This window comes from Pterocles gutturalis, unplaced genomic scaffold (assembly GCF_000699245.1).
Source record: "Pterocles gutturalis isolate BGI_N339 unplaced genomic scaffold, ASM69924v1 scaffold5760, whole genome shotgun sequence".
In the NCBI taxonomy this organism is placed as follows: domain Eukaryota; kingdom Metazoa; phylum Chordata; class Aves; order Pterocliformes; family Pteroclidae; genus Pterocles; species Pterocles gutturalis.
Window position 1 is genome coordinate 36,529 of NW_010138093.1, and position 27,539 is coordinate 64,067.

General features: G+C 47.3%; 1 protein-coding gene across 1 annotated transcript in view; it reads left to right on the forward strand.

Moving 5' to 3' along the window:
* The window catches only part of PKP1 (plakophilin 1), a 42,920-nt gene that overhangs the window by 2,066 nt on the left and 13,315 nt on the right, over window positions 1-27,539 (forward strand). Inside the window, exons 2-5 of the mRNA XM_010082832.1 lie at window positions 5,591-5,691; window positions 15,698-16,122; window positions 24,711-24,855; window positions 26,761-26,968. Of these exons, the coding sequence (XP_010081134.1) occupies window positions 5,591-5,691; window positions 15,698-16,122; window positions 24,711-24,855; window positions 26,761-26,968 (879 nt within the window). The remainder of the gene's footprint in view (window positions 1-5,590; window positions 5,692-15,697; window positions 16,123-24,710; window positions 24,856-26,760; window positions 26,969-27,539) is intronic.

The window sequence follows — 27,539 nt, forward strand, 5'->3', positions numbered from 1 at the left end:
TTTTGGGAATGTCTGGGGATGGGAATTGCGTGGAAATGTGCAGCTCTGGTTTCTGTGTCCCAGGGAAGCTGAGTCACATCCAGCTCCCAGGAGCTGCCTCCAAACACGGGGCCAAGGCTCTCCCGCTCCCACCACGGGGAGGCTGGCCCCCGTGAAGGTCCTGGTGGCTGGTTCACCCCAGCGGCTGCTCGCTCAGTGCATTTCTGAAGGGAATCCCACACGGGCAAGAAGTTGACATTTATTCCCAGGGTTTTCTCCTGGGCTGAAGCCTCAGAGGGTCAGGCTGAGCTTCCAAGTATTGACATTTAATGCTGCTGATCCAAAAGTTAGCTGAGCAGACCTCATGAGAAGCATTACTGTTTCCTACAAGCAGGCTACGTGGGTCTGTCAGGTGTGGATGTCTGCCTGTTCCAGTGCTCCTCCAACTTCGCCTGCCTGCATCCCCCCATGATTTCTCAGAGATGCTCCTCGAAGGCAGTACAAGCTGGGGAATTCACAAAGCCCCGTGGCAAGTGTTCGAGTGCCTTGTTCCCTCTGCACCCAGACAGTGTCCTGCGTGTGTCTGGTTGGGTGTTGGTCCGGGTCCAGCCGTCTGTTGCTGGCCATTGATCTATGGTTCGAGCAGGAGCTGAAGCGTGGTGCAGAGCTTCCTTCAGCTTCAGGAACACATAGGCCTGTGTGTGTAGGATGGGGAGCATGGACATGGACTCTTCTTGCTTGTAGCAGGGATAGGTGTTGTATCCCGTTACGGAGTTTCTTTAGAGGGTCAACAGACATTCCCTCAACGTCCTACTAATTGGTGGATACATAAAATTGCCTATTTGGAGTCCAGCGGATCAGGGCATTGTAGCCACTCTCTGAAGATCTGGTGTCACCCAACGTGTGCACAAGCCACTGCAGGGCAAGGTGATCCATCTGGGCTGGAACTGGTGCGCACCGGGGTAGGGCAGGGAGCAGAAACCAGTAGCAAGCAGCATAATCCATCACCCACTGTGGGGCCCTTTCTCAGCGCAGCAGCTACGGGTGTTTCCAAGGATGGCTGCAGAGCTCTTCAGTTTGGGGTCTGTGGAGTCTGCCCTCCTTGGGTTTTGGGTCTGTGGGGTCTGCCCTAGGGTATATCTGCCCTTCTCACCATGGGAATAGGTGACTGGATGGCTCCCTCTGAATTTGCGAGTAATGCAAATTTCCAGGGAAAATGAATTTCAGTGGCATGGCAGGAGAAAAGGCTGGGCCAAGCTGAACCAGCTCCTCGTAGCCAACAGCCCTAGTCTGCGGAGTCCTCTGGCTAAAGAAAAGTTTTGCGAGTGACGTGTCACTGGCTGGCAGGGTATAGCAGGGAGAAAAGATCTGAGGAAACCCAACCGATCAGTGTTGTATCCAACTGTGCCACGGATGAGCTGTGATTTAGAGGTTTGCTGTGCCAGCTGTGGCTGAGAGGGGAGAAATCCCACCCAGCTCTAATGGGATCCCACCCAGCTCTAATGGGATCCCGCCTAGGTTTAATATGGGTCATTACTCTGATGTGAAGGGAAGAGGAGATTTTGGGGACAATAAGTCTTTTGAAAACTTCTATAGCCTTTTCCCAGCATGGGATGATTCAGTGGAAGCCATCCACTCTTCCACAATCCTTAGATTACTAGTCTAGAAAAAAAATACCAAAACCCTTTAGCTCACAGGCCAGAAGGGAAAAATGAAGTTTGGTCATTCCCGCAAGAATCTCAGCTCCTGGGATTTCACTAACACTTCTCTCCTAGGAGGCATCCAGGCTTTGCTTTGTGCCTCCCACAGGCCCTCTTCTCTTACTACGTTTTTCCTATGTTTAATTATCCTTATTGTTTTAAAGCCGTGCATAGTTTATGATTTAACTTGTCTAGCCTGCACTGCCAGTGACTGGTTCTTGTCTTGCCTTCCCTTGCCACAAATTAATATTTATTAACATGCATCCATTTCCACAATGCTCCCTGTTAGCTCTGTGTCCAGCTGAAGTCTTTCACTGTCTTGCTTGAAAAAATGGCATTTTTAACACAGTTCTTCTCCTTGCCATCATTCTCTTACCTTCAAGGGGTGTAAAGCAGCTTTTGAAGAAAGTAAATAACTCATGAAGCACAGGCATATTGGGTCAGATGGGAGTCTCAGTTTGCTCTGCAATGACCAGTAACAGCTGTAGAGAGGAGGATGAGGGCCAAGATGAGTCTGTAGTGGGGCCCACAGTGATTAAGTGCAAGATCTTGCAGTCCTTACCTGTCACAGTTAGATTTTACCCTCGTGAGCTGTCCTGCTGAAAAATGAAATTTTAGACTGACCAAGTTTTGTAGGAAATGCCTTGGGGGAATGACAATTTGGGGGTGGGACAGAGGGGTCCCTATGACAGCCCAGGCAGTGCCTGAGCAGCCCTCACAGGTATTTTCTGCCCATAACCATGGTCACTGGGAGGCTATGCTTCATCTGAGTGACTCCCATCCGTGTCTTTTCCACTTCTGTCCTGTCTGTTATCGACTGCTAAGACAGTGGTTTTAACCCACTCGGTGTTTGTCCAAGTGCAAGAGGGCACTTCAGAGACCCGAACAGCTGCTTGGATGACAACAAATGGGACACAGACATATGGACATAGCTAGAAAAAAGCACCAGGGAGGCATTTCCTGCAAGGAGCATTTCCACTCTCTGCCAAAATGCTTTTTTTCCAGGAGATAGTGTAGTTTTTATCCCAAAATTTCAGGACCTGTGACCACTTGCATGGTCTTTACCCTTGAAGTGGTTGAAAAGAGGAATATTCTTCCTCTCCCTGAGGGCTGGTGATACACCTCCAGGCTGGCTCTCAAGATGAAACAGGCAGGGAAGTGTCTAAACTTGCAGGACTAAACAAAGATGATGTTTTCTTTAGCCACCTCCATCAGAAAATCCCCGAGTTCTTCCTGGCCTTCAGACTGAGCTCTGCAAGCAATAAACCACAGTTGTGTGGTGGCAGGAGAAGCACCTTCTCCTACCAGCAAGGTGGCTTCAAAATGCCTTGAACATTTGAGGTTATATGTAATTATATATTTATAAGCTCTTGTATACAAGTTCTTGGAGGTGAAGGCAACTTTTCAACAACTGAAGGACATAAACTTGCATGAACGGCTTGGTCTCTTGAATGTGGTCATGTAACAGCAAATTCATACAAGAAGATTAGAGGTGTGCCTAAACTGGCTTATTTTTGGTGTCTCCTTGCTCAACCTCAGAGTCTTTAGCACTGTCCATGGCAGAAATGGATCCTGAGAAGAAAAGCATGGTCCCCAGGGAGGTCAGATTTCCCTGTGAGTCACGGCCAGAAACCCTTTCTTCCAACTGCTTGCAATGTCAGGAAAATGCTCCAGATGCTGCTGCCTGCAGTTACATGTTTGCACAGAACGAGGGGTTGATTGTAAGAAGTAATTCTCAGGAAACTGTTCTCATGGGATTGTTTTATCTTTGTGCTCAGAGCTATTGTTATTAGCTAACTCTGTCCCCTAGTGAATCACCTGTCCCAAACTTTCAAGCCCTGTGTTGTTTCTGCTGAAGCCCAGCACTGATCTGGAGTTTCTGAGCAATCCCAGTATGGGGAGGGAAGCACAAGGTGAAGGACACAGCTGAATTAGAATTATAGAATCATGGAATGGTTTGGGTTGGAAAGGACCTTAAAGATCCTAGTTCCAACCCCCCTGCCACGGGCAGTGACAACTCCCACCAGCCCAGGTTGCCCAAAGCCTCATCCAGCCTGGCCTTGAACCCCTCCAGGGATGGGGCATCCACAGCTTCTCTGGGCAACCTGGGACACTGCCTCTCCCCCCGCACAGGAAAAATCTTCCTGCTAATATCTGATCGCAATCTCCCCTCTTTCAGGTTAAATTGTATCTCCTGTTGCATGTCAATGGCCACCGTCTTATCAGCAAGTTCTGTACAACTTAATATATATGAAGCAATTAGGGCTGGAGAGATATTAATAGGGAGCAATGCCCACCAAGTCAATAGGCTTTATGGAGAATGAGATCCTCTGGTTTTCTGCACAAGTGTATGTCTGTGAAATTACTCTGCTTTTCCTTATTCTGCATTCAGTGATGTTCTTCAGATGCTGCCATCCATGCAGTCTTGCTCCTCTCTTGTTAACAACAGAAGGCAAACCTCGTTATTTGTACCACATCTACAGGAATCATCTTCCTGAGAAAATGCAAGAATTTTTAGCCACGCACCAATTCACCGTAACAGGTTCTGGATGCCTCAGGCAAGGCAATAAACTAGATTTATTCCAAGGATCAGCGGCTGTAGGAGACCTGAGTGGCTTCAGGGCCTTTGTGGTCGAGCTTATCCAGTTTATCTAAGAGATGAGTCTTATCAAACAATCAGGGAGATTAGGATATTTCTCAGATTACCCGCCAGTTTAGGTGCATAACTTAAGACAGGTAAGTCCTGATTTTGTAGTTCGTTAGACATTCAGAGCTTCCCCTGGAAGTTAATTGTAGCATAGGGTTTGCACTTCCTCATAACGGGACTGGGGATGCCACGATTATTGAGCACTTCTGAAAATGAAACTTAAGTGACCTTAAACTCTTTTGGACCATCTGAAGGGAATTCCAGCATGGAAAGAGAATGACTCATTTCCTTTTTTTCTTGTAGTGATGAATGTAGTGTTGAGTAAAATACTTTTAGGAGGGATCCAAAGATTGCACTGCCAAGGGCTACTGGTGAGAGACAGCTGGAAGAGCTTTTAGTAGGGCTGGGATACGTAAATCCAAACACTCTGAATAAAGCACTGAGAAATAGTGGAAATGGCTGATGGGTTCCTCCTGAGCCAAGATATTTGCATCTTTACAAAACATATCTGAGATCTGGTCTCACATAGCTCCCCAGTGCCACAAAATAATGATGGAGCTGAATAAGTTTACAGGAAAAGAAAGTATAAATACGCAGAGTGATCTTTTAGAGGCTGGAGATTGAAATTTAAAGCAGTGCTGTTAGGTTTTTTTAATGTTTGACTATTTCAGATCCCCAAATGTTAAATAGACTTGATCATCATTTACCTATCGTGTTTGTTATTTATAATTTATATAACTCAGCAAGCCTTGCTCATGCTGCTTGTGTTGATGTGATGGTTAGTATTCAGACCAGGAAAGCCAGACTGGCAAAGGGTCCAGGGTGGGTTTCGCCTTCAGAGAAGAGGCAAATTTTGTTTACCTCCAAATCAGAATAAGAGAAGTATGTTCCAGGTTCAGACCTTCCAGGAGGTATAGCATAAAATATCATCCAGTTCCTCTCATAGAGCAAAGATCTCATACATTGTCCCGGTCTCTGACCCTGTCTGCTCTGATCCACTGTAGATTTTATGGCACTTGCATTTTGTACTGAAAGTGTTAGACTGTTGTTTGTGGTCTGAGGGCTGGAGTTTCCAAGAGCTCTTCTGAAATGAACATCTTCTATGAGTTCCCTGCAATGGCAGGGGCTCAACTTACTGCTTGTATTTCTTACGTTCCTGTGAAGGTTTCAGTAACTAAACTCACTGGAAAAAAGAGCACTGTGCTCTCAAGGGGTGCCTGCTGGGACTGCTTTCTCCTGCTGACCGTGTTTTTTCCATTTACAGGTTCCATGTATGATGGTTTAGCTGATGGTTATGGCTACGGGACATCCCGGGGCAGCTATTACACCAAAACCCAAGCAGGAAACAGCAGCTGGGGATATCCGGTAAGATACTGTTTTATCTGGGAACTGTGGCATACTCTTGAGGTAACCTGCACAGAGAGCAGTCATGTAGTAAGGCCATTGCACTTCAGAAACTTGCCCAAGAGAGATTATGCATGGCTATGGCTATCTTAGAAGGTAATTCAATGCAATGGGAGAGGATCACTAGGTCAAGGACCCTATATCTATGTTGTACATGGTTGGGGATTTTAGTGTGGACAAGATTTAGTTTGGTTTTGTGGATTAATATCCACATGGCACAAGAGGTTGAAGCCACCTGAAGGATCAGTCAGGGGCTCAGGCTCTTGCATATGTGTTCAAGTTTGGAACACATCTGTTGCTCACCTGGGACAGTTTCCATTTTTGTTTCCATGCACTGAAACTTCTCTGTGAACAAAACTAATGTGTTTGAGTGGTGATGATCAGGGGATTTGCACCATTGTTGTGTCGCTATTCCCAGTCCCAGTGCTAGTGCAGACCCTTTGCAGGTATTCTCTGAGCTTGGAAGAGAGGTGGTCCACTTCTCCCATAGTGACTTCCAAAGAAAATGTTATAGAATGCCAGAAAAAGCACAGGTGAGATTGTACTTGGCTTTGTGCAATCTGAGTTTATACATCCCACAGATGTCCTGGTCTTGTCCTTGGTGGCAGACTCTTGGTACACTGGGAATAACTCCTAGCCACTCCAATGTCTACTGGGACAGCTTGTGCTTGTGTTGCCGCTCCACCTCAGACCTGTATTCTATTCTTCCTTGGTTTTAATCAGCTATAAAGTAGAAAAGAGCAATTCACAGATCTTGGATTTGAATAAGGCGAAAAGACTGGGCTCCTTTCAACAACTCTGGGACTGTAAAGCAGCTCCCTGCCAACCATCAAGGGTTGAACCAGGAAAGGTGCTTGTGTTGGCTCCACGCACAGAGACAGGGGATTGAAGATTTTCCTTGCAGTTGCCAAATCTTCTGCCTGTTCATAGCATCAGCATTCCTCAGCTTCAGAAAAACTTATCTGTTGTCTTTCTTAATGGCCGTGGAGTAGCATGCTTTCTTCAAGGCAGCGATAATGTCACTTGCTGGGTTTGCGTCACTGGGTTTGCTGCCTACTGTATGTTCAGGAGGAGACCAGGAGTACTGGCACATCTTTGAAATTTTTATCTACAGGCTGTCTGTTGACTGGTTTCAATGCCCTTTGGTGAGCTGGTGAAACTCCAGCCTGGTCTAAGACCAAACGGTGACTAAGATGGGTCAGAGCAGAGGTCCATCTAGCCAAGTGTCCCATCTCCATCACTAGGGCAGTGATGGGCCCCTGCAGAAGGGTCTAAGCACGGTAACCAGGCAGTGATGCATCCCAGAGTGTTTTTGCGGCCACCAGAAATTTGCAACTGAGGGACCTCCTGAGCCAGAGGTGGAGTCTCAGAGCTTTGTAAGACAAATGATTGTGATGTCGTGTTTCTATGATTTCTTGATGTGTTTCTATTGTGACACCTGAACCAAGTTTGTTATGTTTTGTCTAAGCAGAACCAAAATTTGCCACGAGTTTTTTGTGGGTTTTTTTTTTTTTTTTTTTTTTTTTGTTAAAGAGAGAGGAAGCAAAGCCCCAGCCCTGCAGTTGTCCCTCCAGCTCATGCTCGTGTGGCAAGGTGGCACTGCAGCCAGTGTTGCTGGTGTGAGGGTTATTGTTTAATTTTGTTCGTTCCTGATCTTCTTCCCAGTCATTATGACAGCTGGACAAATGCTAGGTGGTTAGAAATGCCACTGGCTGCTGGGGATTTCAGGTCAGCACTGACGTTGGTGTTTTGGTGAGCAACTTGCAAGATGATTATGAAGATCAAGGCCCTCATTATACACCACAGAGTACCATGCACACAGCAATTCAGTAACTTCTGGCTCACCATGAATTTATGCAGTTCATGGCTTTTCTCTGAAGGGCTCTTCTGCATTTACTGATGAAGGAAAGGTCTTTCTCCAAACCTAAGTGTATTAAAAGCCTTTCATTCTAGAAAATTTTTGGTAAAGGTCTTCAAGACGTCAGCTTCTGTAGAAAAAGGGATGGGGACTCAAGAAGGATTCACAGTAAAATTTGTCTTACCTAACTGTGTCTATCTGAAAATCAGCCATTTAGTCTTAACAAGTTGTCTAGACTCCTCCCATAGCCAACAAAGAGAGAGTTACGAGGAGGTGATTCATCTCCCCTATCTTGGAGATCTGTCAGGTCAGGATGAATCAGCCCCTCTGGATGCCTATCTCCTTCCACCGGCAGCTGGATCGGGGCAGTCGCCTAACAGGTAGATGACTGCAGTTAGGGGCGATGAGTCCCAAGTGCCATTGGCGCATTGGAACATATAACCTCAAGCCTAAATCTGCTTAACAAGCTTAACAGACACCATACTCCCCAACCGCACGGAGGAACCTCCTCCATTTTGCTTCTTCCAGAAAAGTGTTAAAGGTTTACACACATCCACAGCCAGCCTCCAGCTTGGGTTACACTTTAACTTTTGTCTACGGACCTGTTTGAAGTCTGTGCAGGTTCTAGGCATTTAAAAAAATATTTCCTATTTGTAATTCCTGGTTTGTAAGACATGGAAACAAAGATAAAGCAAATCTATTTCTGAAGACAAGATTTCTGGACTTCTTTCAGGCTGGTGCTGGTTCTGTGAATATTTCTGGGAAGTCCCAAAGTCCTTTGAGATATATAAGCAAATTCAGATATTTCAGGGAAATGAGCCAGTACAGTATTCAGGAAAATTAATTACTCTTTATACTTCTGGAGTTAAAAAAAGATAAAACAGGCAATCCATGTCCACATTGCTGCTCCACAGCACCTGCAACTTAGACACTGCTCTTATCGGTGCATTGGCTTAGATGGTGACTCTAAATTACAACTTCGCAGCAAGTAGGTATGTTGTTCACCCTGTCTCACCCACAGCTCTTAAAAACTATTATTCCTGACTTAGTCCTTCTGTCTGGTTTTGTGTCTTCTTGGAAATCTCAGTTCTTTTGCTTCCAAGATTTCTTCTCAACCTTAAGATACTGATGTTCAAATATTAGAGCAAAAGAAAATATAGATCTGGAGGAAAAGCTCTCCCTGGATCAGTCAACACCTCTGACTAAAACCTTCGATTTACACATTATTAGAGACTATTTTCTGTTTATTCCTGTCATGGAGTGCCTTGTTCATGGCGTCACCGTAACTGACACTGCAGTGAGTACTGACTCATTACCAGGGCAGGTAACACTGGCATCAGTGGGACCACTCCAGAAACAGGCGCTGACCCCACCTCTGACGGTAGCAGAGCTGCACTTGGCTGCAGCGTTTCCTTGGCTCATGGGTCAGGGGTTGGCTCAGCCTGCAGGGATGAAGTCCCCAGTGCCACTTGCACTGTGACCACGGTGGGATGCAGCAACGGGTGCATTAGTGACTGCAAACATCTCCGTGTTGGGTGATCTTTCAATCCAGGTGCTGTTGAGCCCAGAAGACCCTTAGAGACATGTGTCACCCCACTGACAACGTGAGTTAGGAGTGGCCACCAGTTCCCAAAGCCATCTGACTGTGCCGTGTCCTGATGTAAGGGCTGAGCAGTGCCCGAGGTCCCGCAGAAGCACAGCGGTGACCACAGTTTACACAGACAAACCCGAGGGAGGGTTGAGTAAGAGCAACTGGGCACCTAAAGCAGTGCAGTCATGGTAGAAGTCTTAACATGAGCCGCACCTTTGACTCAGTATCACCCCAAAAATGGGATCTGTTCAGCACCAGGCTCAAGGCACTATCACAGTTGGGTGGCTTGTGGTTTGCAGCGAGTGGGCTGTTCACTGTTCACCCCAACTGCAGGCACGGCTTTGGAGATGCACAGACAGATCCTGAACACCAAGAGAAGGCAGTATGTGGGGGCAGGACACATACCGTCAGCAAAGACCCTCTGAGGCTTAAGACAGCTCTTGCCCAGGTCTGCTGGGATGGCAGGTCCATCCCTGCTGGGAGTCAGGGAGGTTCCCAGGTCCCACGTCTGTTTTGTCACTATCAGGATGGTGCAGTATCAGGACAAAGTGCAGAAACACACCCGACCTTCCCGTGCTGCTGCTGCCACAAGAAGGAAATACACTGGCATGATGTGGGTGTAAGATGCAGCATGACCCCCCTCCCTGGCACTGCCCTGAACGAGGGGCAAACAAGCCCCTGGTGTGCCAGGCAGGGAATGGGGCACATCTCAGATGTTGGGGTGCTCTGCCTCCAAGGGGATGAGCAGATCAACATCCCCCAGAACCCACACCAGCCTGGGGCTTGCGCCAAGTAGCGTTACTAAGAGTAGTGCTGCTCCCAGACCAAGGAATATTTGGCAAGTCTGACAGTGCTACAACTAAAGCAGGTAACTGAGCTGCATCCTGGCATGTAGCAGCTGGGGACCAGTGGCCACTGGGCCACCAGTGCTCACCACTGCTTTCCTCAGGCACCACCTCAGTCCTGGGCTCGGTGCTCTGGCCCACCCAGCTTGGTGTCTGTAGGAATTATGTCCGTTATGATACTAATTAAAAACATGCACTCTGGTGATGTCTCTGCACTAGAGACTGTATGTAGATTCTTAAACAAATTTCCTCTGTGGGAGAAAGTTGCAGGGCTTTCTCTCCCGAATGCTTTATCTGCATGAGAGGTGTTGGCCATGAGACCTGCCTGCCTGCTGCCCACTGCCCTGCAGACAGATGGGAATGGTCCCTGCTACCCCTGGCTGGCTTCGCCTCTGTGCACAAAAATCTCCCATGGTCAGTGGGAGCTTTGTTCCATAAGGATTTCAGGACAAAATTTGTCATTTGCTGTCATGACACATTCAAGTTAAAAAAATGGCAAAATAGAGTGGTTTGGGAAACCTTATCAAAGAAAACAAGGATTGATAGTTGTTGCACATCAGTGTTTGGCCAGACCCTGGTCTCCCTGTGAGGTTTTGCAAGAGGCTTTATGCTTTGGAGTAGAAAGTTGGACATTATTTTACCTGTCTGGAGCAAGCTGAACCATCAAGACCTAAATCTCAGCTGCGTAAAGTACGAGGTGAACAAGCGTATGGACAGGCAGCATCCAGGAGAGGTGGGAATGAAAGATTCAGAAATGGATAAACAATGTATTTGCTGGTTTTGCAATTTTTCTCCTTGCAACGGAATGTGTAGCAGGCAGCAGCTAAAGCATTTCGCAAGCAGCATCAGGAGTTTTCTCCACCCATCACTCAGGGTGGGACGCTGTCATGTTGCATTGCCTGTGCTTTGCCCTCCAGCCTGGGAGAAACCTGCTCCTGACGTGTTTATACGGAGCCCTTTACTTCTCTCTGTCTGCTGCTCTAGAAACAAACAAATTGCAAGGGAAAAAATTAGAGCTAGGTAATGAACTGATCGCGTCCTTAGATGCAGAAGTCAGAAACACCCAGTTATCTGGGAGAGCCTCCGACGTGGCAAGGCAGTGCTGAGATCGCAGGGCGATTCCCAGGGCTGGTGTGCCTTGCTTTGTGCTTCTGCTTCTCTGGAAAGTGGGAGGAGGAGAGGGACTTTTCCTGTTAGACAACGGGAGAAAAACAGAAAAGGACTCATGGTCAACGACTGGGAAAATGCCATTCTGACTTTCTCTCTAGCACCAGTTTTATTCCAGTTGAAATAAGAGGTTAAAGATATTTATTTACCTGTCTTGTGCGACTGTTGGATATTCCAGTTGATGTTTCCGGAATGGTCCCATAAGGCAGGCTGAGGACTAGTGATCCACCAATGCCTATTCATTCCCAGGCAGGTCTTTGCTGCTGCCGGTGAAGGGAAGCACTTACTCCCTGGGCCTGATAAGAGCACCTGCACGCTATCAGTGCTCATCTTCGCTGCCTTTCCTCCCCGTGCCTCCCCTCCTTGTTTTAATATGAATGAACGGCTCCCAAGGCTTGGCCTCGCACAGGTTCCTTTCACTGTGGGGAGGAGAAGTTCAGGCTAAAATTCAGGATGTTGGTATTGCCCAGTTCCACGTGAGCATCCTCCTGCATCCTACGAGCACACGTGACTGTCGGTGCTTGACAACATCTGGCTGAAAGGAAAGAGCGACCACGCTGTCCCAGCCGCTCAGGGCCCATGGGGAGAAGTCTTGGTGACAGCCTGTCCGCTTCTAAAACGCTTTCCAGACCTTGCAGCGCAGAGGGAATCACTGCTTTGAGGGACTTCCTTGCCTTTTCCAGCATTTCTCCGTGCTCCTAAAGGGAGGAGGTGTGGACCTGGCCCACCTCCCCCGTGCAAACACCCACAGGCAGTGGGCAGACGCAATTCAGGGTGTTAGGAAATCTGGGCGGTTTATGAGGTTTGAAGGCGAGGGATTGATTATTTCCTTTCACTAATGCTATTCAGCGTAGGGAGAGCTCACTCTGCACACATAATGGCATCAGCAAAAGCTACAAGATTGTTGTCAGGTGGCTCTTCAAACCACAGTCTGTGTAATAGCATCACCGTCACCTCCAGAGATGTCATCTCTCCTCCAGACAGAGTGCCTCGCTTCTGCCTTGCTGAGCATCCTATCTCCCTGATCGCTGCATCCAGCGAAGAGATAACACGGGGAACCCAACTCCCTCGGCTGCATTTGCTCCAGCGAAGGTCTCTGACTTATCTGGGTGAACATCTGAAATGGGGACCTAGGTTTTAGGCTGAGAAAGCTGCTCTTAAGGCTCGAGCACAGCACTTTGCCGAGATCAAGAAGCGAGCAGGTCAGCTACGTCTGAGCGAGGATTCATAGAGACAATTTGGCAAGCAGGTCTGAGATCTGCTGAAGCTGTCAGGAGACTCCTCATCGATTTGGAGGCTTTGGATCAGGCTCCTGCTGCAAAGAGGAATCCTAAGATACCAATTAGGTCCGTGCCACTTGAAAGAGATTAAAATGGGCTCAGCCAAGCATCTGGTAGAATCAGCAATAAAAGTCATGCACTGACTTTGGTAATGAGCTTCACATCACACGGGAACTATTTTCCCATGAGTTTGCAAAAGGCTTCCCCGCCCTGCCAGGACCTGCACTGACTTGCCGCCCAGGGCTCCCTGTGTTGCAGAAAGGTGTCTTTCCAAACAGGCGGTCTCTTTGCTTCACCCTTCTCAGGGCTGGCAAGAAGGAGGACAATGCTACCTGCCACTATAAAACACAGCAGGAAATACAGAATCGATAAGTCTATATCAATAAACAGACACACTCACACCTTCCCTCGCCTGTTCTGCTGGCAGAGAGCCGGTGTGAGTACACTGGAGAGCAAACAATAGCTTCAGATAAATAACAGCTCTTCCACGGTTAGCTGAATTGGTTTCAGCAAATGCCCAGGGGCTCCATGGTTCTGCCAAGCTTCTGACAGCCCTACAAAATAATCCCAGCTTACACTGACTCATAAGGAAAAATGACAGGGCTCACATCTAACAAAGTGCTGCTCTGTCCTCCAGCCAGATGCTGCCAATGCTGAGCCCTGGGAGTGGGTTCCCTGTTCCACCCAGCAGCCAAGTCCACCCTGCACCTTCCCATCCCTCAGTATCCCGAGGGTTTCTGAATCCAGAAAAATGAAGAAAAAATGAGGATGATGTCTCTCCTAGAAGGACATCCTCATCCGCAGTGGGGTGGATCATGACTTTGTGCAAGTTCACTTTGCTGTTGCTGCATCCAAAGCAAAACCAGGATGAAGAGAACCTCCGTGCATGGCCGTCCTGGAGACTTCAGTGAGCCTGCTCCACGGCCAGAGGAGCCCCCAAGACTCATTGCACTTACCCATGTGCCTCATCCTTGCTCTTCTTATCACATGCAAATTCTCCCTCCGAATCCCTGGGAGCTCTGCAGTATGCACCAAACCTGTTACCTGCTGTGCTGCAGTACTAACAGGTTTTTTCTGTGTCCTCTGGAGTAAACGCAAAGAGAACTTGCTCCCCTTTTCTCCCCTTCCAGCAATTCACCTGTTTAGGGGCAAACCTGCAGAATGAAAGTATGAAAACTACTTCAGACTTGTGCTCAAATGGTGTGGCAATCTGGGTGTCAGCCCAGCTGGACTAAAGGTTTTCTTCTTATCCAGATGGCATGTCTCCTGGGGAACCCCTTTTAAAAGTGTTCAGCCGTTACCTGTGCAACTCTCCGGGATGCAGCAGAGAGGATTCACCGCATTCCTGAAGATTAGTTTGTTAATGGAAATATTTGGGTTAATTAATTAACATAATGACAATTCTGCAGAGTGTTGTAGACAGGAATGATGCTGAGTGTGCTCAGGGCTGGGATGAAGTGGGGCTGAGCAGCGGGACTCGGGGCAAGCCGGCAGAGGATACCAATTTCTCTGTCATGTGGTGTTTCTAGGTTAGGAAACAGGGATATTTTTTTCAAAGGCACTGACTGACTGTTACACCAGCCACAGCCTTTTCATACCTCATGCCTTGAACCTCCATGGAAATAGCAAGGTCCCAGTGTTGACTTTTCCCTCCCAACCCGAGGGATCCTGGGGTGGCTTTTGCAGCAGGAGGCATCCAAAGTACCACTGCTCAAAGTTAGGTGAGGAAAAAAATGCTGGGCTCAACAAGAGACCACAGAAGAGCTTTCCCAAGATAAACCAAAAGGGCATGAGGCAGGCAGTTTTATTCTTCAGTCCTTTTCACGCCTGTTTGCTGTATGTCTTTGGGATCTGCTTGTCAGTGTGCTGAGGGGGATGCAGTGGGCATGGGGCAAACAGCACTAAAACAGTTTGGTTGTTTTTTTTTTTTTCCTTTCTGGAGTACACATTCTTGGATGCCCCATCCCTGGAGGGGTTCAAGGCCAGGCTGGATGGGGCCCTGGGCAGCGGCTTGAGTGGTTGCCAGCCCTGCCCACAGCAGGGGGTTGAAACTAGATGATCTCTAAGGTCCTTTTCAACCCAGGCCAGTCTATGATTCTGTGATTCCATGATGATGATGATACACACCTTAGTGACTTCTCTCTCGTTTGGAGACAAGCCAGCAGGCTTCCAAGTGCCAGCACTGACATCCAGAAGGTTTAGCATTGCAAGAGAATATTGCATTCAACCCTGCTGTAGTTGCAGTAAATCTGGAGGAATTTTGGAGAAGTGGTGAAAATGTTTTGAGCTGACAGCAGCCCAGCTAAAACCATTGTTCCATGTGACTAATTGCAGTGTGCTTTTTGCTGTCTTTGATTCTTTCTTTTTTTCCTGGCTTAGTCATCTCCATTCTTATAGCATATCCCCCATTGTTCTCAGACCATCCCATTAGATGATCTGGTTCTACACACCTTGTAACTCATAATAGATATTAATTGTCTCCACTTGTTTCTTGGCACAATGAGGTTACTGATTTTTCATTCCCTTTACTCCCTTCGTAGGGAACTTACAGATCGAAGGGAAACAAAATAGCATAAGGAAATTAAAAATAAATACGTGCTGGAAGATCAGAATGGGGCATCACTCTCTGTGATGGCAAGAGATGTGGTGTGACCTTTCACAAGGTATAAGAACTTCGGCTCCTGTACTTACAGGTTGGGTTGGACCACATGAATTGGAAATGAGGCATTTGCTCTAATGGCAGGATCATGTCTGAGGTTTCAGTTCTGCTTTCCAGCTCCTGGATTACATTTCCTGATCACTAAATGTCTTCAGATTTCAAGGGAGGGTTTGGCACTTCTGTAAGGGCTGCAGGTGGGCTGACCTCCTGTAAATCGTGGTGCTTCTTCTCTGCTTGGCACATAAACACCTGTAGACCCACAAGGAGAGCAAGGTATCCATGATGCCATTCATCTTCTCGTGTGGTTGATGCCTCAGATTAATTAGCTCAAGTGCCATGTAGGTTTGCATGCAACGCTTGGAGTTCAATGTTTCCATGTGAGGAGGCTGGATGTGCTCTTCCCTCCAGGCTCACGCAGCAAGGACCAGGAGATTGGGCCACAAAAATATCTAAGAGGGATATAGGATTTTGGTAGCCGTGACAGTCAAGTGCGAGTGAGCTTGGCAATGTCCACCTCCAGCTCAACCCTTTCCTAATTTTTTTGTCTCCTGTTTTCTCATTGACCAGCTATACAATGGGACGCTGAAGCGGGAGGTGGAGAACAGGCGCTACAGCTCGTACAGCCAGATGGAGGGCTGGGGCAGCAAGCACTACAGCAAGGCTGTCTGCAGCCCCGCCAGGGCTGGCAGCGACTACTGCTTTGTGCAGAACATCAAGAGCAGCCGGAGCGAGCCCGACCTCTACTGCGAACCGCCCCGGGGCACGCTGAGGAAGAGTCAGGTTGGGGGCCGGGTAGAGCACAAGGCAACCTTGAACCGCCAGAGCATCTACAGCAGCTGTAGCACCCAGCAAGGAACTACCAGGACAAGTAAAAAAATGCCAGCACGAGCCCTCTCCTGCCCTTCAAGCAACAAGCCCGATGTGGTCTACGCCCAGCCCATGATGAGCTGCAAGCAGGACGCGGTTTACGGACAGGCTCAGTCCAGCTCCAAGTAAGTCTGATGCATTGGGCTGAATCTGAGTAAACGCAGACATCTGCTGTGGAGGTTTGTCCGTGTGAGCTAGTCACCCGAGCTGCGTTATAGCCACTGGAGATCTGCTCACCAGTGCACACCACGCTTAGTCGCATCCTGCAGTAGAGTCTAAAGTGGGTCAGATGAGTCACGCTCTTAAAGGGCTTATTTCTTTTCATGGACTGTAGAGGGAAACCAATATGACCGGCTTAGTGTAAATACCCGTGCTGCAGCTGTGTGATGTTGGGCGAGATGATCCCCCAGTCTCTGTGGTGGTATTAATTGACAGATCCTTTGCAAGATGAGAGTGGGGGGTTGAAGAGTGGAAAAGACTGGTGTGCAAGTTTGGGTGCCTCTCCTGGCTGTCACAGTGCTCTGATTTGGCAGAAAACAAACCTAAAAAACCAACAAACTTTGAAGGAGTTGGTTCCCCAGGGTCTGATTCAGAGCAGAGTTGAGAATCTGCTGACTGGTCATACTTACCCATCTGTCTTTCCACCCAGCCCTTCCTTTATTCCCCCAAAACGTTTGATTCAAGTTGCAGAAAAAATTGAGTCAGAAATTGAAATAAATATCCTAATTGGAATAGTTTACCTAGCCAGGAAAGCCGAGGGAATGGAAGCTGTCCATTTCCTTCCTGTCCAGAATGTCCAATTCTGCAAGGGTGGAGGATGGTCCTTCATGTCTCAGTCAGCATCAGGTCCCTTCTTGTAAATGTTGCCTACAACAACAGGGCATCTAAAACACACCAGTGAGCTCAGACACTCCCAGGCTTATACACCTGTGCAGTGCAGCAGAGCTCTCACAAAAAAGCCTGTTAGGGTTTTGAGGCATTGCAGCGATGTTGATTCACAGCTGGTGAATGGCTACACTGCCTCCGGCTCTGGAGCATACTCTGCCATAGTATTGGAAGAGATCTGGTCTGCACAAAACGTAGTCTTGGAAGACTATGGTTTGCATGTTTTGAACATGCAACATTTATTGGGCTGGAGAAAGAGGGTCTGCATCTTCTGCAAGCGTTCCCAGGGGTTTCTGCACTACCATTGCTGCATCACCGTCATACAGGTCTTGCTCTGCACCAACCCAGATGTTATCACAGATCCCAGAGAGATGTGGCAGTTGTCACACAAACCCTAGAAGCTTCTGAGCTTATTCCTGGTGGTCCCTGGTCCAAAAGAGAATTTGCACGCTGTAGCTAAGAGTGAGACTAATTAAAAGGGCTCACAGCCCTTGTCATAACTCATGCCAAAGGCCTGAGCTTGTTGGGCCGTTGACCTAAGGTGTGATGTAGATATTGAGAAAAATCCCCCCTCACAGTCAGCAGTGTGAGCCAACCGTGCCCTTCTTCATAACTGAATGTTGACTTCCAGATTTCTCTAATTCTCAGCTAAGCTTCCCTTGTTTTGTGTTGAGTAGGAGAAGTATGTTCCAGAGTGTGTATGCCAAGAAATGTGACTTGCCTGTTACATGTTGTCAAGAAACCTTAGCTTCCCGTGTGCCCAGTTACTTCACATTTAACACATGCAAAATTAGCCCTGGCCAAACTGGAGCACGGGTGGCATTGGCTTGCTGCTTTCAGAAGCTTTGTAATTCCTCTGGAATGGGAAACGGAGTTGTTACATAAACTGGAAGTAGCTGGTTCCAGGGAACTTCTGACTAAAGACCACAAAAGTGCAGTGGGAGGGACGGCAGAATGATTAAACATGGGACTGCAGCTGGTTTCTGGCAGGGGAAAATGTTGCTTTGGAGTAGTCCCAGGCTCTACCCAAAGCAAGCCATGCTCTGTACTGCACAGTGCTCACGGTTGTAGTCTTGGTCATTGGTTTGGAAAGGTCACTTGAAGAATAATGGCATTTTCTGAAGAGGAAAACTGCTATTGTGAGAGGAATACTCTCCAGCACTGAATGCCCTTTGGTTAGGGAGTGGCTCCATTTATACACTTCTCCTGGCTTGGGGCATGGCTCATCTGGCAGAACTGGTTCTGATGTGGAAACGTCGGGGCTTCAAGTCATAGGCTCAGCTGGGGCTGTGTCCCCTGAGTAAATCTGATTTGGCTGGGGCACACCCCCCTGCTTCGCGTGAAACTCACTGCGGAGCTGGATTAGTTTGGAGGGCAGTTTGTACAAGTGCTTCTCTTCTTGGCCCAGAGGAGATGACATTGGCAGCAGTTGTCCTTATAGTTTTGGAAACATCCTAAGGACTTGTCCTCTTTGAAAAAATTGCTCACTTGGAAGGCCATTAGCCATTATAAATTATCTGTCAGGTTGCTGTTAGTCTTGGTCTGGAATATGCTTTTGTTGGGAAGACACCTTCAGAGATGGGTTAGGACCACATCTGGGCTCCCTTTGCTGTGTGGGACTGTTTCCAGCTGGAGGATTTTGCACTTGGAGAGCTCGATCTTCATTTGAGTAGCGTGATCTTTAAGCAGGGAGAAGTTTGCTTGTAGGCATCCCATTATTAAACTCCACATACAGGAAGAGGGCTTAGCTGGGTAATAGCTGCTGGTAGTTCCCTGTTTGGGGCTCTATCCTCCTATTCCAGTTGTTCTTCAGGTAGAGATTTTGCCTTTATAACAAGGATATTTTTGTGCTCGGTTTTCATGCTGCAAATCTCCTGTGTGGGTGGATAACTCATCTCTAGGCTCGCAAAGTGTCTCTGTGAGCAAGGGAAGGGCCAGATCGTTTCCAGGCTTTCAGAGGTGATCCAGTGTGGTGGCTTCCATGTGTGAGGGTGATTCCAATGGGACCTGTGATCCACTGGGTCTGTCTGTCCTACAGAACTGCTCTGTAATGCAGTGACTGTGGACAGTGTCAGTACCTGTTCAAGAGCTGGGCTATAGATCTCATCTCCTTGGATGGTGTGAGATGAAGGAGGGGTCATTGGATGTTCTCACGTAGTGAGAGTGGCATGTGGACATAAAAATGCTGAGTATGCAAGAACTGTCCAACTATTTGTACCAAACAGTCCCTCTGCATTTGGTCACAAAGTTATTTAATTTCTGGAACTATTCTTGATTGTGTGATTGTATTTATTGAACTGCCTTTGGCTGTGGAAGAGGTGGAAGAGCTGTCTCCTTGATAACTATCTCTCAGAAGAGTCCTTCCTCTTACAGAAGCAACTCTAGCTGATGAAAGCGCCTTTCCTCCAGCTAGCTAACAAGGTTTTTTTTGGTAAAAGTTTGTGCTGTAAACTAAAACATGCTGTAGGTTTTTACTCACCCGATAGTATTGGTTCTGGTGATGAAATCTGAGTTTTGCACTGTTTGTTCAGATTGGGAGGTTAAACAGTACTGACTTGCTTTGAGAAAACTTCTCCTGAAGTATCTTCTCCTCCACCATTTGTCATTATGATCCTGCTTCAGTGAGCCAAAAGGGACCTTCTGATGTCCCTTCCAGACATGCTTCTCTATAACCACTCAGGGTCTTCAGCCTTTGCAAGCATTATGGCATATCTGGAACAACATTTCCAAGCTCTATATGTCTGTCCTGGGCTCAGAAGTTCCTGGGTTGTTCTAGTGGCTCCTGCCCAAAGGCAGTTCTCAATGAGCAGCACTCACATTGTGCCACAATACAGCTCTTTGGAGTGAGTCATTCTACCTGATAGAGCTGGAGGGAGCATTCTTGGTGACCAGGGCTCCCCCTTCTCCCCAGAACCCTTTTTGGGCTCTCAACATCCCACAGATCTGCAGTGTCTCATCCTCAAGAGTGGCATTAACAGTGGTTTCAACAGCCGATGAGGACAACGCATATTTGCCTGCTTTTAACCATTTCCTCTGATGGGTGGTACTTGCAACATTCTCCAAGTGACAGTGTGTCATCTTGAGGTGGCCAGTTTGTAGCTAAACAATGTGTTGCAATTCAGCCCAGTCAGCAAAAATGTTTCTACACCCTTGTTGGTCATCAGGTAGCGATAACGAGAAGCAGTAATAAAGGATGTGATGTTTAATGTATCCTAGAAAAGTTTTGAGTCTTTGTCCCCCTCCAACTGGAACTTGAGGCACAGGAAAACTGCTGCTGCCAGGAGCTGACATTGTATTAGTTCCTCTTGTAGACATGTTCCACGTAGTGCTTCAGATACCACACACACGGGACTGACAGCCCAGGAGAGATCGTGGTACGCGGTGGTGGTGGCTCTGCAACAGTCTGTGCAACAGCCAGGTGGTTACCTGCATGTCACCCCTTCAAGAGATGCTGCATCCAGCCTGGGTGCCCCTTTTGCCCCTGCAGAGATGCAGCCAGCAGAAAATGGAGCTGAAGTCTGAGGCAGGTCAGCAAGTTACCTCTTTACAAAGTCAGCACCTCTTGGTTGACTTCAGGGGAAACCCAAGCGTCTGAGCTGGAGACACGACTGAGAGACCAGACTAATCTCATCCCTTGTGAAGGACTCGGGGTGTTCTCCATTGTGAAGATGAAGAGATGAGCTGGGGTGTCTGTTGGGGTGTCTGCAGACATTCCCCAGCTTACGGGTTGCTGATACAGATCAGGAGCCATTAATGAACATCTACAATATGTGTTGTCTTCCCTAATACCACACGCACCCTTGGCCTCATTTTAAGATGTCGGTGCATTTCCCTTTGGTGTTCTCTGTATATGGGAGAAAGAACCTAAACCACCTCATCAGAGATCACGTGAAAGCAAGTGTCTCTCAAGGCACCTGGAAATATGCGATATCTTGGTGCTACTCTGTCAAGGGCGTTGAATACCCTGGGAATACCCTGGCTGCCAGCTACGGAGGAGGCAGTAAAGGCTGGGGCAACCTTTTGGCTATTCTATACGGTCTTATTTGTCTATGGCAATGCTGCCTTGGCCCAAGCCGGGCTGTAGCAGCCTCTGTGAGCTATGGCTAAAGTTCAGGGACAGTATGTGTCCTGTAACCATTCATTTCTAGGCATGAGCTCAGTCTCCCTGGAAGTAATATAAACAGTGAAAACATTAAAATGTTATTGAAAGAGTCATAAGAAGTACTGAGGGTGTTTTCTGATAGATGTCCTCTCTTTTGGGATAAACCAAAGGGGATGAGTATGAAAACATAAATTCTCCAGAGCTATGCCACACGATGAAAGCACAACTAAGTACAATGACAGGCACTTTCATTTTGTTTTGTTCTTATGTAGCATAAACTGCTTCTAAAACTCTTTTCCAGTGCTGGCCCTGCACTGTGTTTGCATCCAAGGCAATTGCCATGGAGCTGTGCAGGATGCTGTCCTGGCAGGGTTCGTAGCACACTCCTCATGGTGAGGATCCCCTCCTCCCTGGCTCCGTGTCTATCTGTGCCTATCTTCCCTGGTATCTACCCACCAAGGGGAAGCTCCACCTGAGCTTTTAATGGCACCGAAATCTTGGTGCCATGTCCTGGGGGTGCAGATGGCTGCTTGGTGTGGAGCATGGCTGTTGAGTTTGCTCCAGTGTGGCCTGGCTTTGGAAGGCTTGGACGTGGCTAAACACTCTGATTTGAGTGTCTTCACTCTCATTTTCTTAATGAAAAATTGAATTTGTTAGAGTTTTATGGTTTCCTCCTCTCCTGGTACTTCTAGCCCTAACAACCAGGATGGAGACTTAGATCTGATTAAGACAAACCAATCTGCTAACACAAAGTGAACCAAAAGCATCAGTATCAAACAAAAGAATTTGCCTTTCCATCATACTGATCCACTTAAGCATTTGTTTCCCTTCCACACCTGAATCTGATCATCTAATTTGTCTCCTGTTGAATCATTTCTAATTGAGGTCTCTCCTTATTCTGATTGCTTCTTTCTTGTGGAAGAAGAAAAATCTTTGGAGCTCTTCCTACCAGGCACATTGGCCCAGGCTGGAGATGGCCACAGTTCAAGAATTTGTCTTGGAGCACGCTGTTGTTCTTGTAGTGTAGATCTGGTTAGGAATATCCCCGACTGGCTGAAGAACAATCTCCCATTAGCACAGGCTTTGCCAGGGTGATTATATTCTCAGCTAGGAGAAATCACTGCTGCTTCTTGGGCGGCTTGGCTGAGCCCGTCTGCTCACCCTCTGTGAACTTCTCCTGTTGGCCAGCCAGGAAGGGAAATGGAACCTTTGCCATTTTTTCCCATACAGAACTGGACCTGGATGCTTAGTTTTTCCCTGCTGAAGGACGATTTGATCTTCTTATGGAGTGGACATGTAGAAAACTGCCTTCCTTGAATAGCTGAACCAAGAGGGCATACTTTTTTCTTATAAAAAGCACACCTGATTTAGAGATTTTCTCAATTTGATAAATTAAAAAGGAAAAAAAAATCACAATTACATATGCTGCATGGCCATGGATCTGATATTTTTTTTAGTGTGCCTCCCCTCCTACCCTGCCAGTCCAGGTCTGACTTCTCAAAGCAGTCCCTCTGGTGCTACTCACGCAGGTTACACCGGTGTCTTAGCCCTACTGTGTGTCTCAGGAGCACGAAAAAGACTAATCAAAAAACACAGCATCCTGAATCCAAACCAAAGGTTTTCAGGGTTCCAAAGTTTCTAGTTTAAACTTTATCTTTCCAGTTTTGTGCTTCCTTGCTGCAAGTGTATCTGAAGTTTCTTGGAGCCAAGTTTTGATAGAGGTTCAAACTGATGAAAAATCATAGATGAAGTGATGATTTATTGTTATTGTAGAAATAGAAGTGGAATGAGGTTCATTTAACCTTAGACATTGAGGGCTGAAGCTCCCATCCAAGACTGTTGTCTATCATTCTTGTATATCAACAGAGGCAGAGGTATCTCCAGAAGTCAGGTCTTCCTTGTCTTAGGATAATTGTCTAGGGCACAAAAAGGCAAGTTCTTCTTTGGAAGCAGCTATTCTCTCCATTGACAGGTGCATAAATGACCAATTTAAACCGAGTGCAACTTTATGCCAGGTAGGGGAGACAAAACAGTCTTTCATGCCGTCTTCCAGTGTCATTGGGTAATTGTTGGTTTTTGATATTTGGTATGAAATTTACTATAGAATTGCAGATACTACTCACTGACCCATGCTGTGTCAAGGTGGGTCTTTGGATACTTCAGGACAAAATGTCTTAGTGTAAGCTGCTGGTGGTGGTGACCACGCCTGAGTGTTCTTTCTAGATGTTCTTACATTTCTTTGTCACAATCATAATGAGTCTCCATGTCCCATGCCTAGAAGAAGCTGCTCCCTCATAGTAATACTTCAAATGTAATAGGTTCATTTAAAGAACTTAATAAAAAACATTCCATTTCGTTAGTCTATTGGATTGTTTGAAGATGATCAGCCCCTCCACATAGTCACTCACTAGTACGGCGTGGAGTGGGAGGTTGTGTACAAATTCATGTGATTCAAACAGGAACTGGCCTCCCTGATCTCCAGGTAAAACTCCCCATTAGTCGCAACCGGATCCTGAACAGCGAATAACATCAGTCAGGCACAACGATGACTTAGTTCTCCTAGCAAAGCCCGCCCCCCTGTTTTTTATTTCATCCACTATTAACAAAGTGTTTATACTGCTGAAATAGCAATAACCAAAGAGGAGTTTGTGTTTTGGCTCTTCTCAGTCCTGAACTTTGCGTGGTCATTTCCTCTGATGCAAATTAAGGCAAACACTGCGGCCATGAGCTGAGATCCCGCAGCAGCCAGCGGCAGGCCCAAGGTGCAAGGATGCTAATAAGAGATAGTAACTTTTATTAGACTGACCAATACAATTGGAAACACAGCCAAGCTTTGCAGTTCAGAGCCTCTTTATCAGTCTGAACGTTTCTACCATCTTCTAATTTTTCTGTGGTTAAAACATCACAGAGGATGCTAAATAAATACAAGCCAAAGAGAGCAGGACTTCCATATTTCTAAATAAAGGGACAAAACTTCAGATGTTTGTATTTTTCCTGAGGTTTCAGTCCTGCTCCAAGCCAGAGATATTAACATCCTTCTTCCAGAGTCTGTAGGCACATTCTTTACCCATAACAGGGGATGACGACTGTGGCTAACTTTTATGAAGAGCTTGGAGAGTGCCAATGTAAATATACCCTGAGAGCAGGATGTCTCAGTGCTGTTATTAGTATTTCATAAACTCAGTATTTGTCCATCCCATCACTCCAGACGTGCCTGTCACCTTTCCTAAGGGATCTGCTCTAGCCTCCCAAGACGATCATGCACTCTCACAGTTTTGCTTTCACCACATCTCACTTCAAAGGTTCACACGCTGTGGGAAAAACATCAGCCTAGTTTAGAGTGTCCTAATAACCTGACGGATGGTTTCACTCTTGTCCACTAATTCTTTTGTTTGAGGAGCAGTGAATATTTGTTCTCTGCTCCTTAACCATTCCACTTCAGACATAATTAGACATCTAGCACCTCAACTGAACTTTTCTGTCTCCTTTGTTTCTGGACAGACTGGATCCACCATTTACTAGCTTTAGTGTCCTCCACTATATATATTCCACTTTTTTCGTCTCTTTTTTGAGACAGAGAAATGAGCTAGGGATGCACCATATGGTTTATGTGGTGATGTGATAACATTTTATGTTTTGTAATTGGTTTCTTCCTAATAATTCCCAGTCCTGATGTAGCCCTTTTGGCTGAGCACTCAACCAATCCTGTGTTTCTCTTTAACACAGAATATGTGGTGATGAGATAGACGGGGGTACAATGACCATCCAGAAAGCCATACAACTCCTGTGCTCCTCTGATGACAAATACCAGGCCATGGGTGCTTACTACCTCCAGCACACCTGCTTCCAGGATGAGTCTGCCAAGCAAGAGGTGAGCAAAGTCCTTCAGAGCTCTGCTGTCACACTGGATGTGATGGCACACAAGACGGAAGAAACTGGTTTTCCTCAGCACCAAGGTTCCATATGTCTCCCTGATTTTCATGATGGAGCCTCATACCTCATTAGTCACACTTAGGAATTAAATAAGTAAGTTTTTCAAGAATTAGTGGCCACTTTCTCTTAAAAGCAGTTGGGTCAGGATTTTAACACAGAGGAATAGTTACCAGGCAGCCGAGGAGCCTGTGGCCACCTTATTGCCATAAGCTGCTGTGACACAGGTTGAAGGTATTTGGTGATACAGGAGCAGCCATCCAGATGCAGTGTCCTCTTCTGGATGCAACTGCACCTGGTTCCACATGAATCTTCTGCTGTCTCAGAGCTGCACTGTCAGAGCCACACGAAATTGCCCTGGATCCCACTGTGACCTTCATTGTGCACTGCTCAGTGACATTTCAGCCATTTTCAGCCACCTAAGCCAATGGGTTAATTAGTGATCATATACAAAGACATTTGATCAAACAGAAGCCCTTCTTACCATGTGCCTTATTTTTCTCATGCTCTTGTTCTCTGATTACTAAATTTATGCCAACATAGAATCATAGAATCATAGAACCATTAAGGTTGGCAAAGACCTCAAGGATCATCAAGTCCAACCATCAAACCAACACCACCCAACCCACTAACCCATGTCCCTAAGTGCCACATCAACACGTTTCTTGACCCCCTCCAGGGATGGTGACTCCACCACTTCCCTGGGCAGCCTGTTCCAATGCCTGATCACTCTTGCAGTGAAGAATTTTTTTCCAATATCCAGCCTAAACCTCCCCTGGTGCAACTTGAGGCATGCAGCAAAGGAGGCAATCTCAAGGATGGATCTGCTGTAGCAAGACTATCACTAAAGTTTATCTCCACCCTGGCAGGTCTGCAGTCATACAAACATGGGTTTATCAAGATGCCATCCCTATAGAGGTGGCTTTCCATTTCCCAGTGTAATAGTGGGGGATGTACCTCTGTGCCCTTGCTGCGGCTGAACCCAGTGCAGGTACCCCAGCCTACTTTACAGTCGCTAATTGCATGGTGGCCACACCCTTCGTTACCGTTGAAAACACTCTCTGAGCCTGGCCTGTCCCATCGCTTCCCAGAAAGATGTGTCAGAGCAGGTATATGAGTCATCCCGAGCGCACGCTTGTTTTCTCTCCTTTCTAAAAGGTGCTCATTCATTTTCTATTGTCAGCAAACCTTCAGCCAAGGGGTTGGATTGTGCCAGCAGGGGCTCTGCAGGCTCACAGCCCCAGGAGACCTGGCACAGAGGGCATCCTACAGCTGGGACCCTCAGCATTTTAGAGAGCTCAGCTGGAGGAATTTGCCTTCAGACCTCCCCAGCATGCATGTGGTGTCCTGCAGGTGGGGGTTCACGCCCCTTTCCGATGCTGCCCCAGTTGAGTGCTGGAGTATGGCCCAGTACTGCTTCTGGCTGACCTTGGAGGTGCTTACGCTGTACCACGGCCATCCCTTGAAGCTCAGCCTGTGATTTCAGGATGCAGATAAATTACCACATCATGTCATTATATTGCTATAAATGGCCTCTGCATTTAGGCAGAGCAACATTTTCACCTGATGCAAGCTGATGGAGGCAGGTGAAAGTTTGTGGGAGCGAGCACATTTACATCAGCAAAGGATTCAGTCCATGGTCATTACTCATAGACATCCACTTTTGTGCTCATGACCTATGGCCTGAACCAGACACACCATCCTTTACAGCCAGGTCTGCTTTGCCAGCTCCCATCAGGATGTGCAATGTTGACTCCTTGCATTGCAATGACAGTTCCAGTTGTCCCCATCCCAGCAGCGATGCTCTGCACACCATGCTGATGGCAGCGTGTCTTTCCTGGTACAGGTCTATCGGCTGGGAGGAATCGCCAAGCTCGTCGAGCTGCTCCGCAGCACAAACCAGAATGTACAGCGGGCAGCAGCTGGAGCCCTCCGAAATTTGGTCTTCAAGAATCCAACCAACAAGATAGAAACCCGGCGGCAGAACGGGATAAGGGAGTGTGTGAGCCTCCTACGGAGGACAGGGAACACCGAAATTCAGAAGCAACTGACAGGTACACTGCAGGCTGCTCAGCCCTCAGCAAGGACCTTGCTCCTCCCTGCCTGTGGTCTGTGTTGCTCCAGCACGCAAAGGCCCAGTCGCCATGGTGCTGCCATACCACAAAGAGGATGTTTTATGCTCCTGTCACACCAAATGACAACAGAAAGCAGAGGAGGTCCTGGCCCTTCAGTGGCCCACAAGGGTTCCCCACATCATCAGTGCCTGTTGGGGAAGCACCTGCTCCAGGTTTCTCCCCATAGCTGTGGTGGCCCTGACATTCCCACACCTTCCTTCACCCCTGGTCCCTGTGCTGTTCCCAGGGAAGGCCGAAGGTGTTGGCAATCCCAGTATGGTTGGATAGGTAATCTGGTTGGTATCTCACCTTTTCTTAAAGGATTGATGTGAGTCTGTTGGTGCAGGTCACCCTCAAGACTGAGGTCTTGTGTGCAAGCCTTTATGAGATCCCTGGAGAGATGTTTTTCCCCTGCAACCTCATGGAAATGAATACCAATTCTGGGAGGAGGGAGGATGCTTAGATGCCCACCTCCACATGATGCCATGCTCCTGTTTCCCATCCTGCCTGC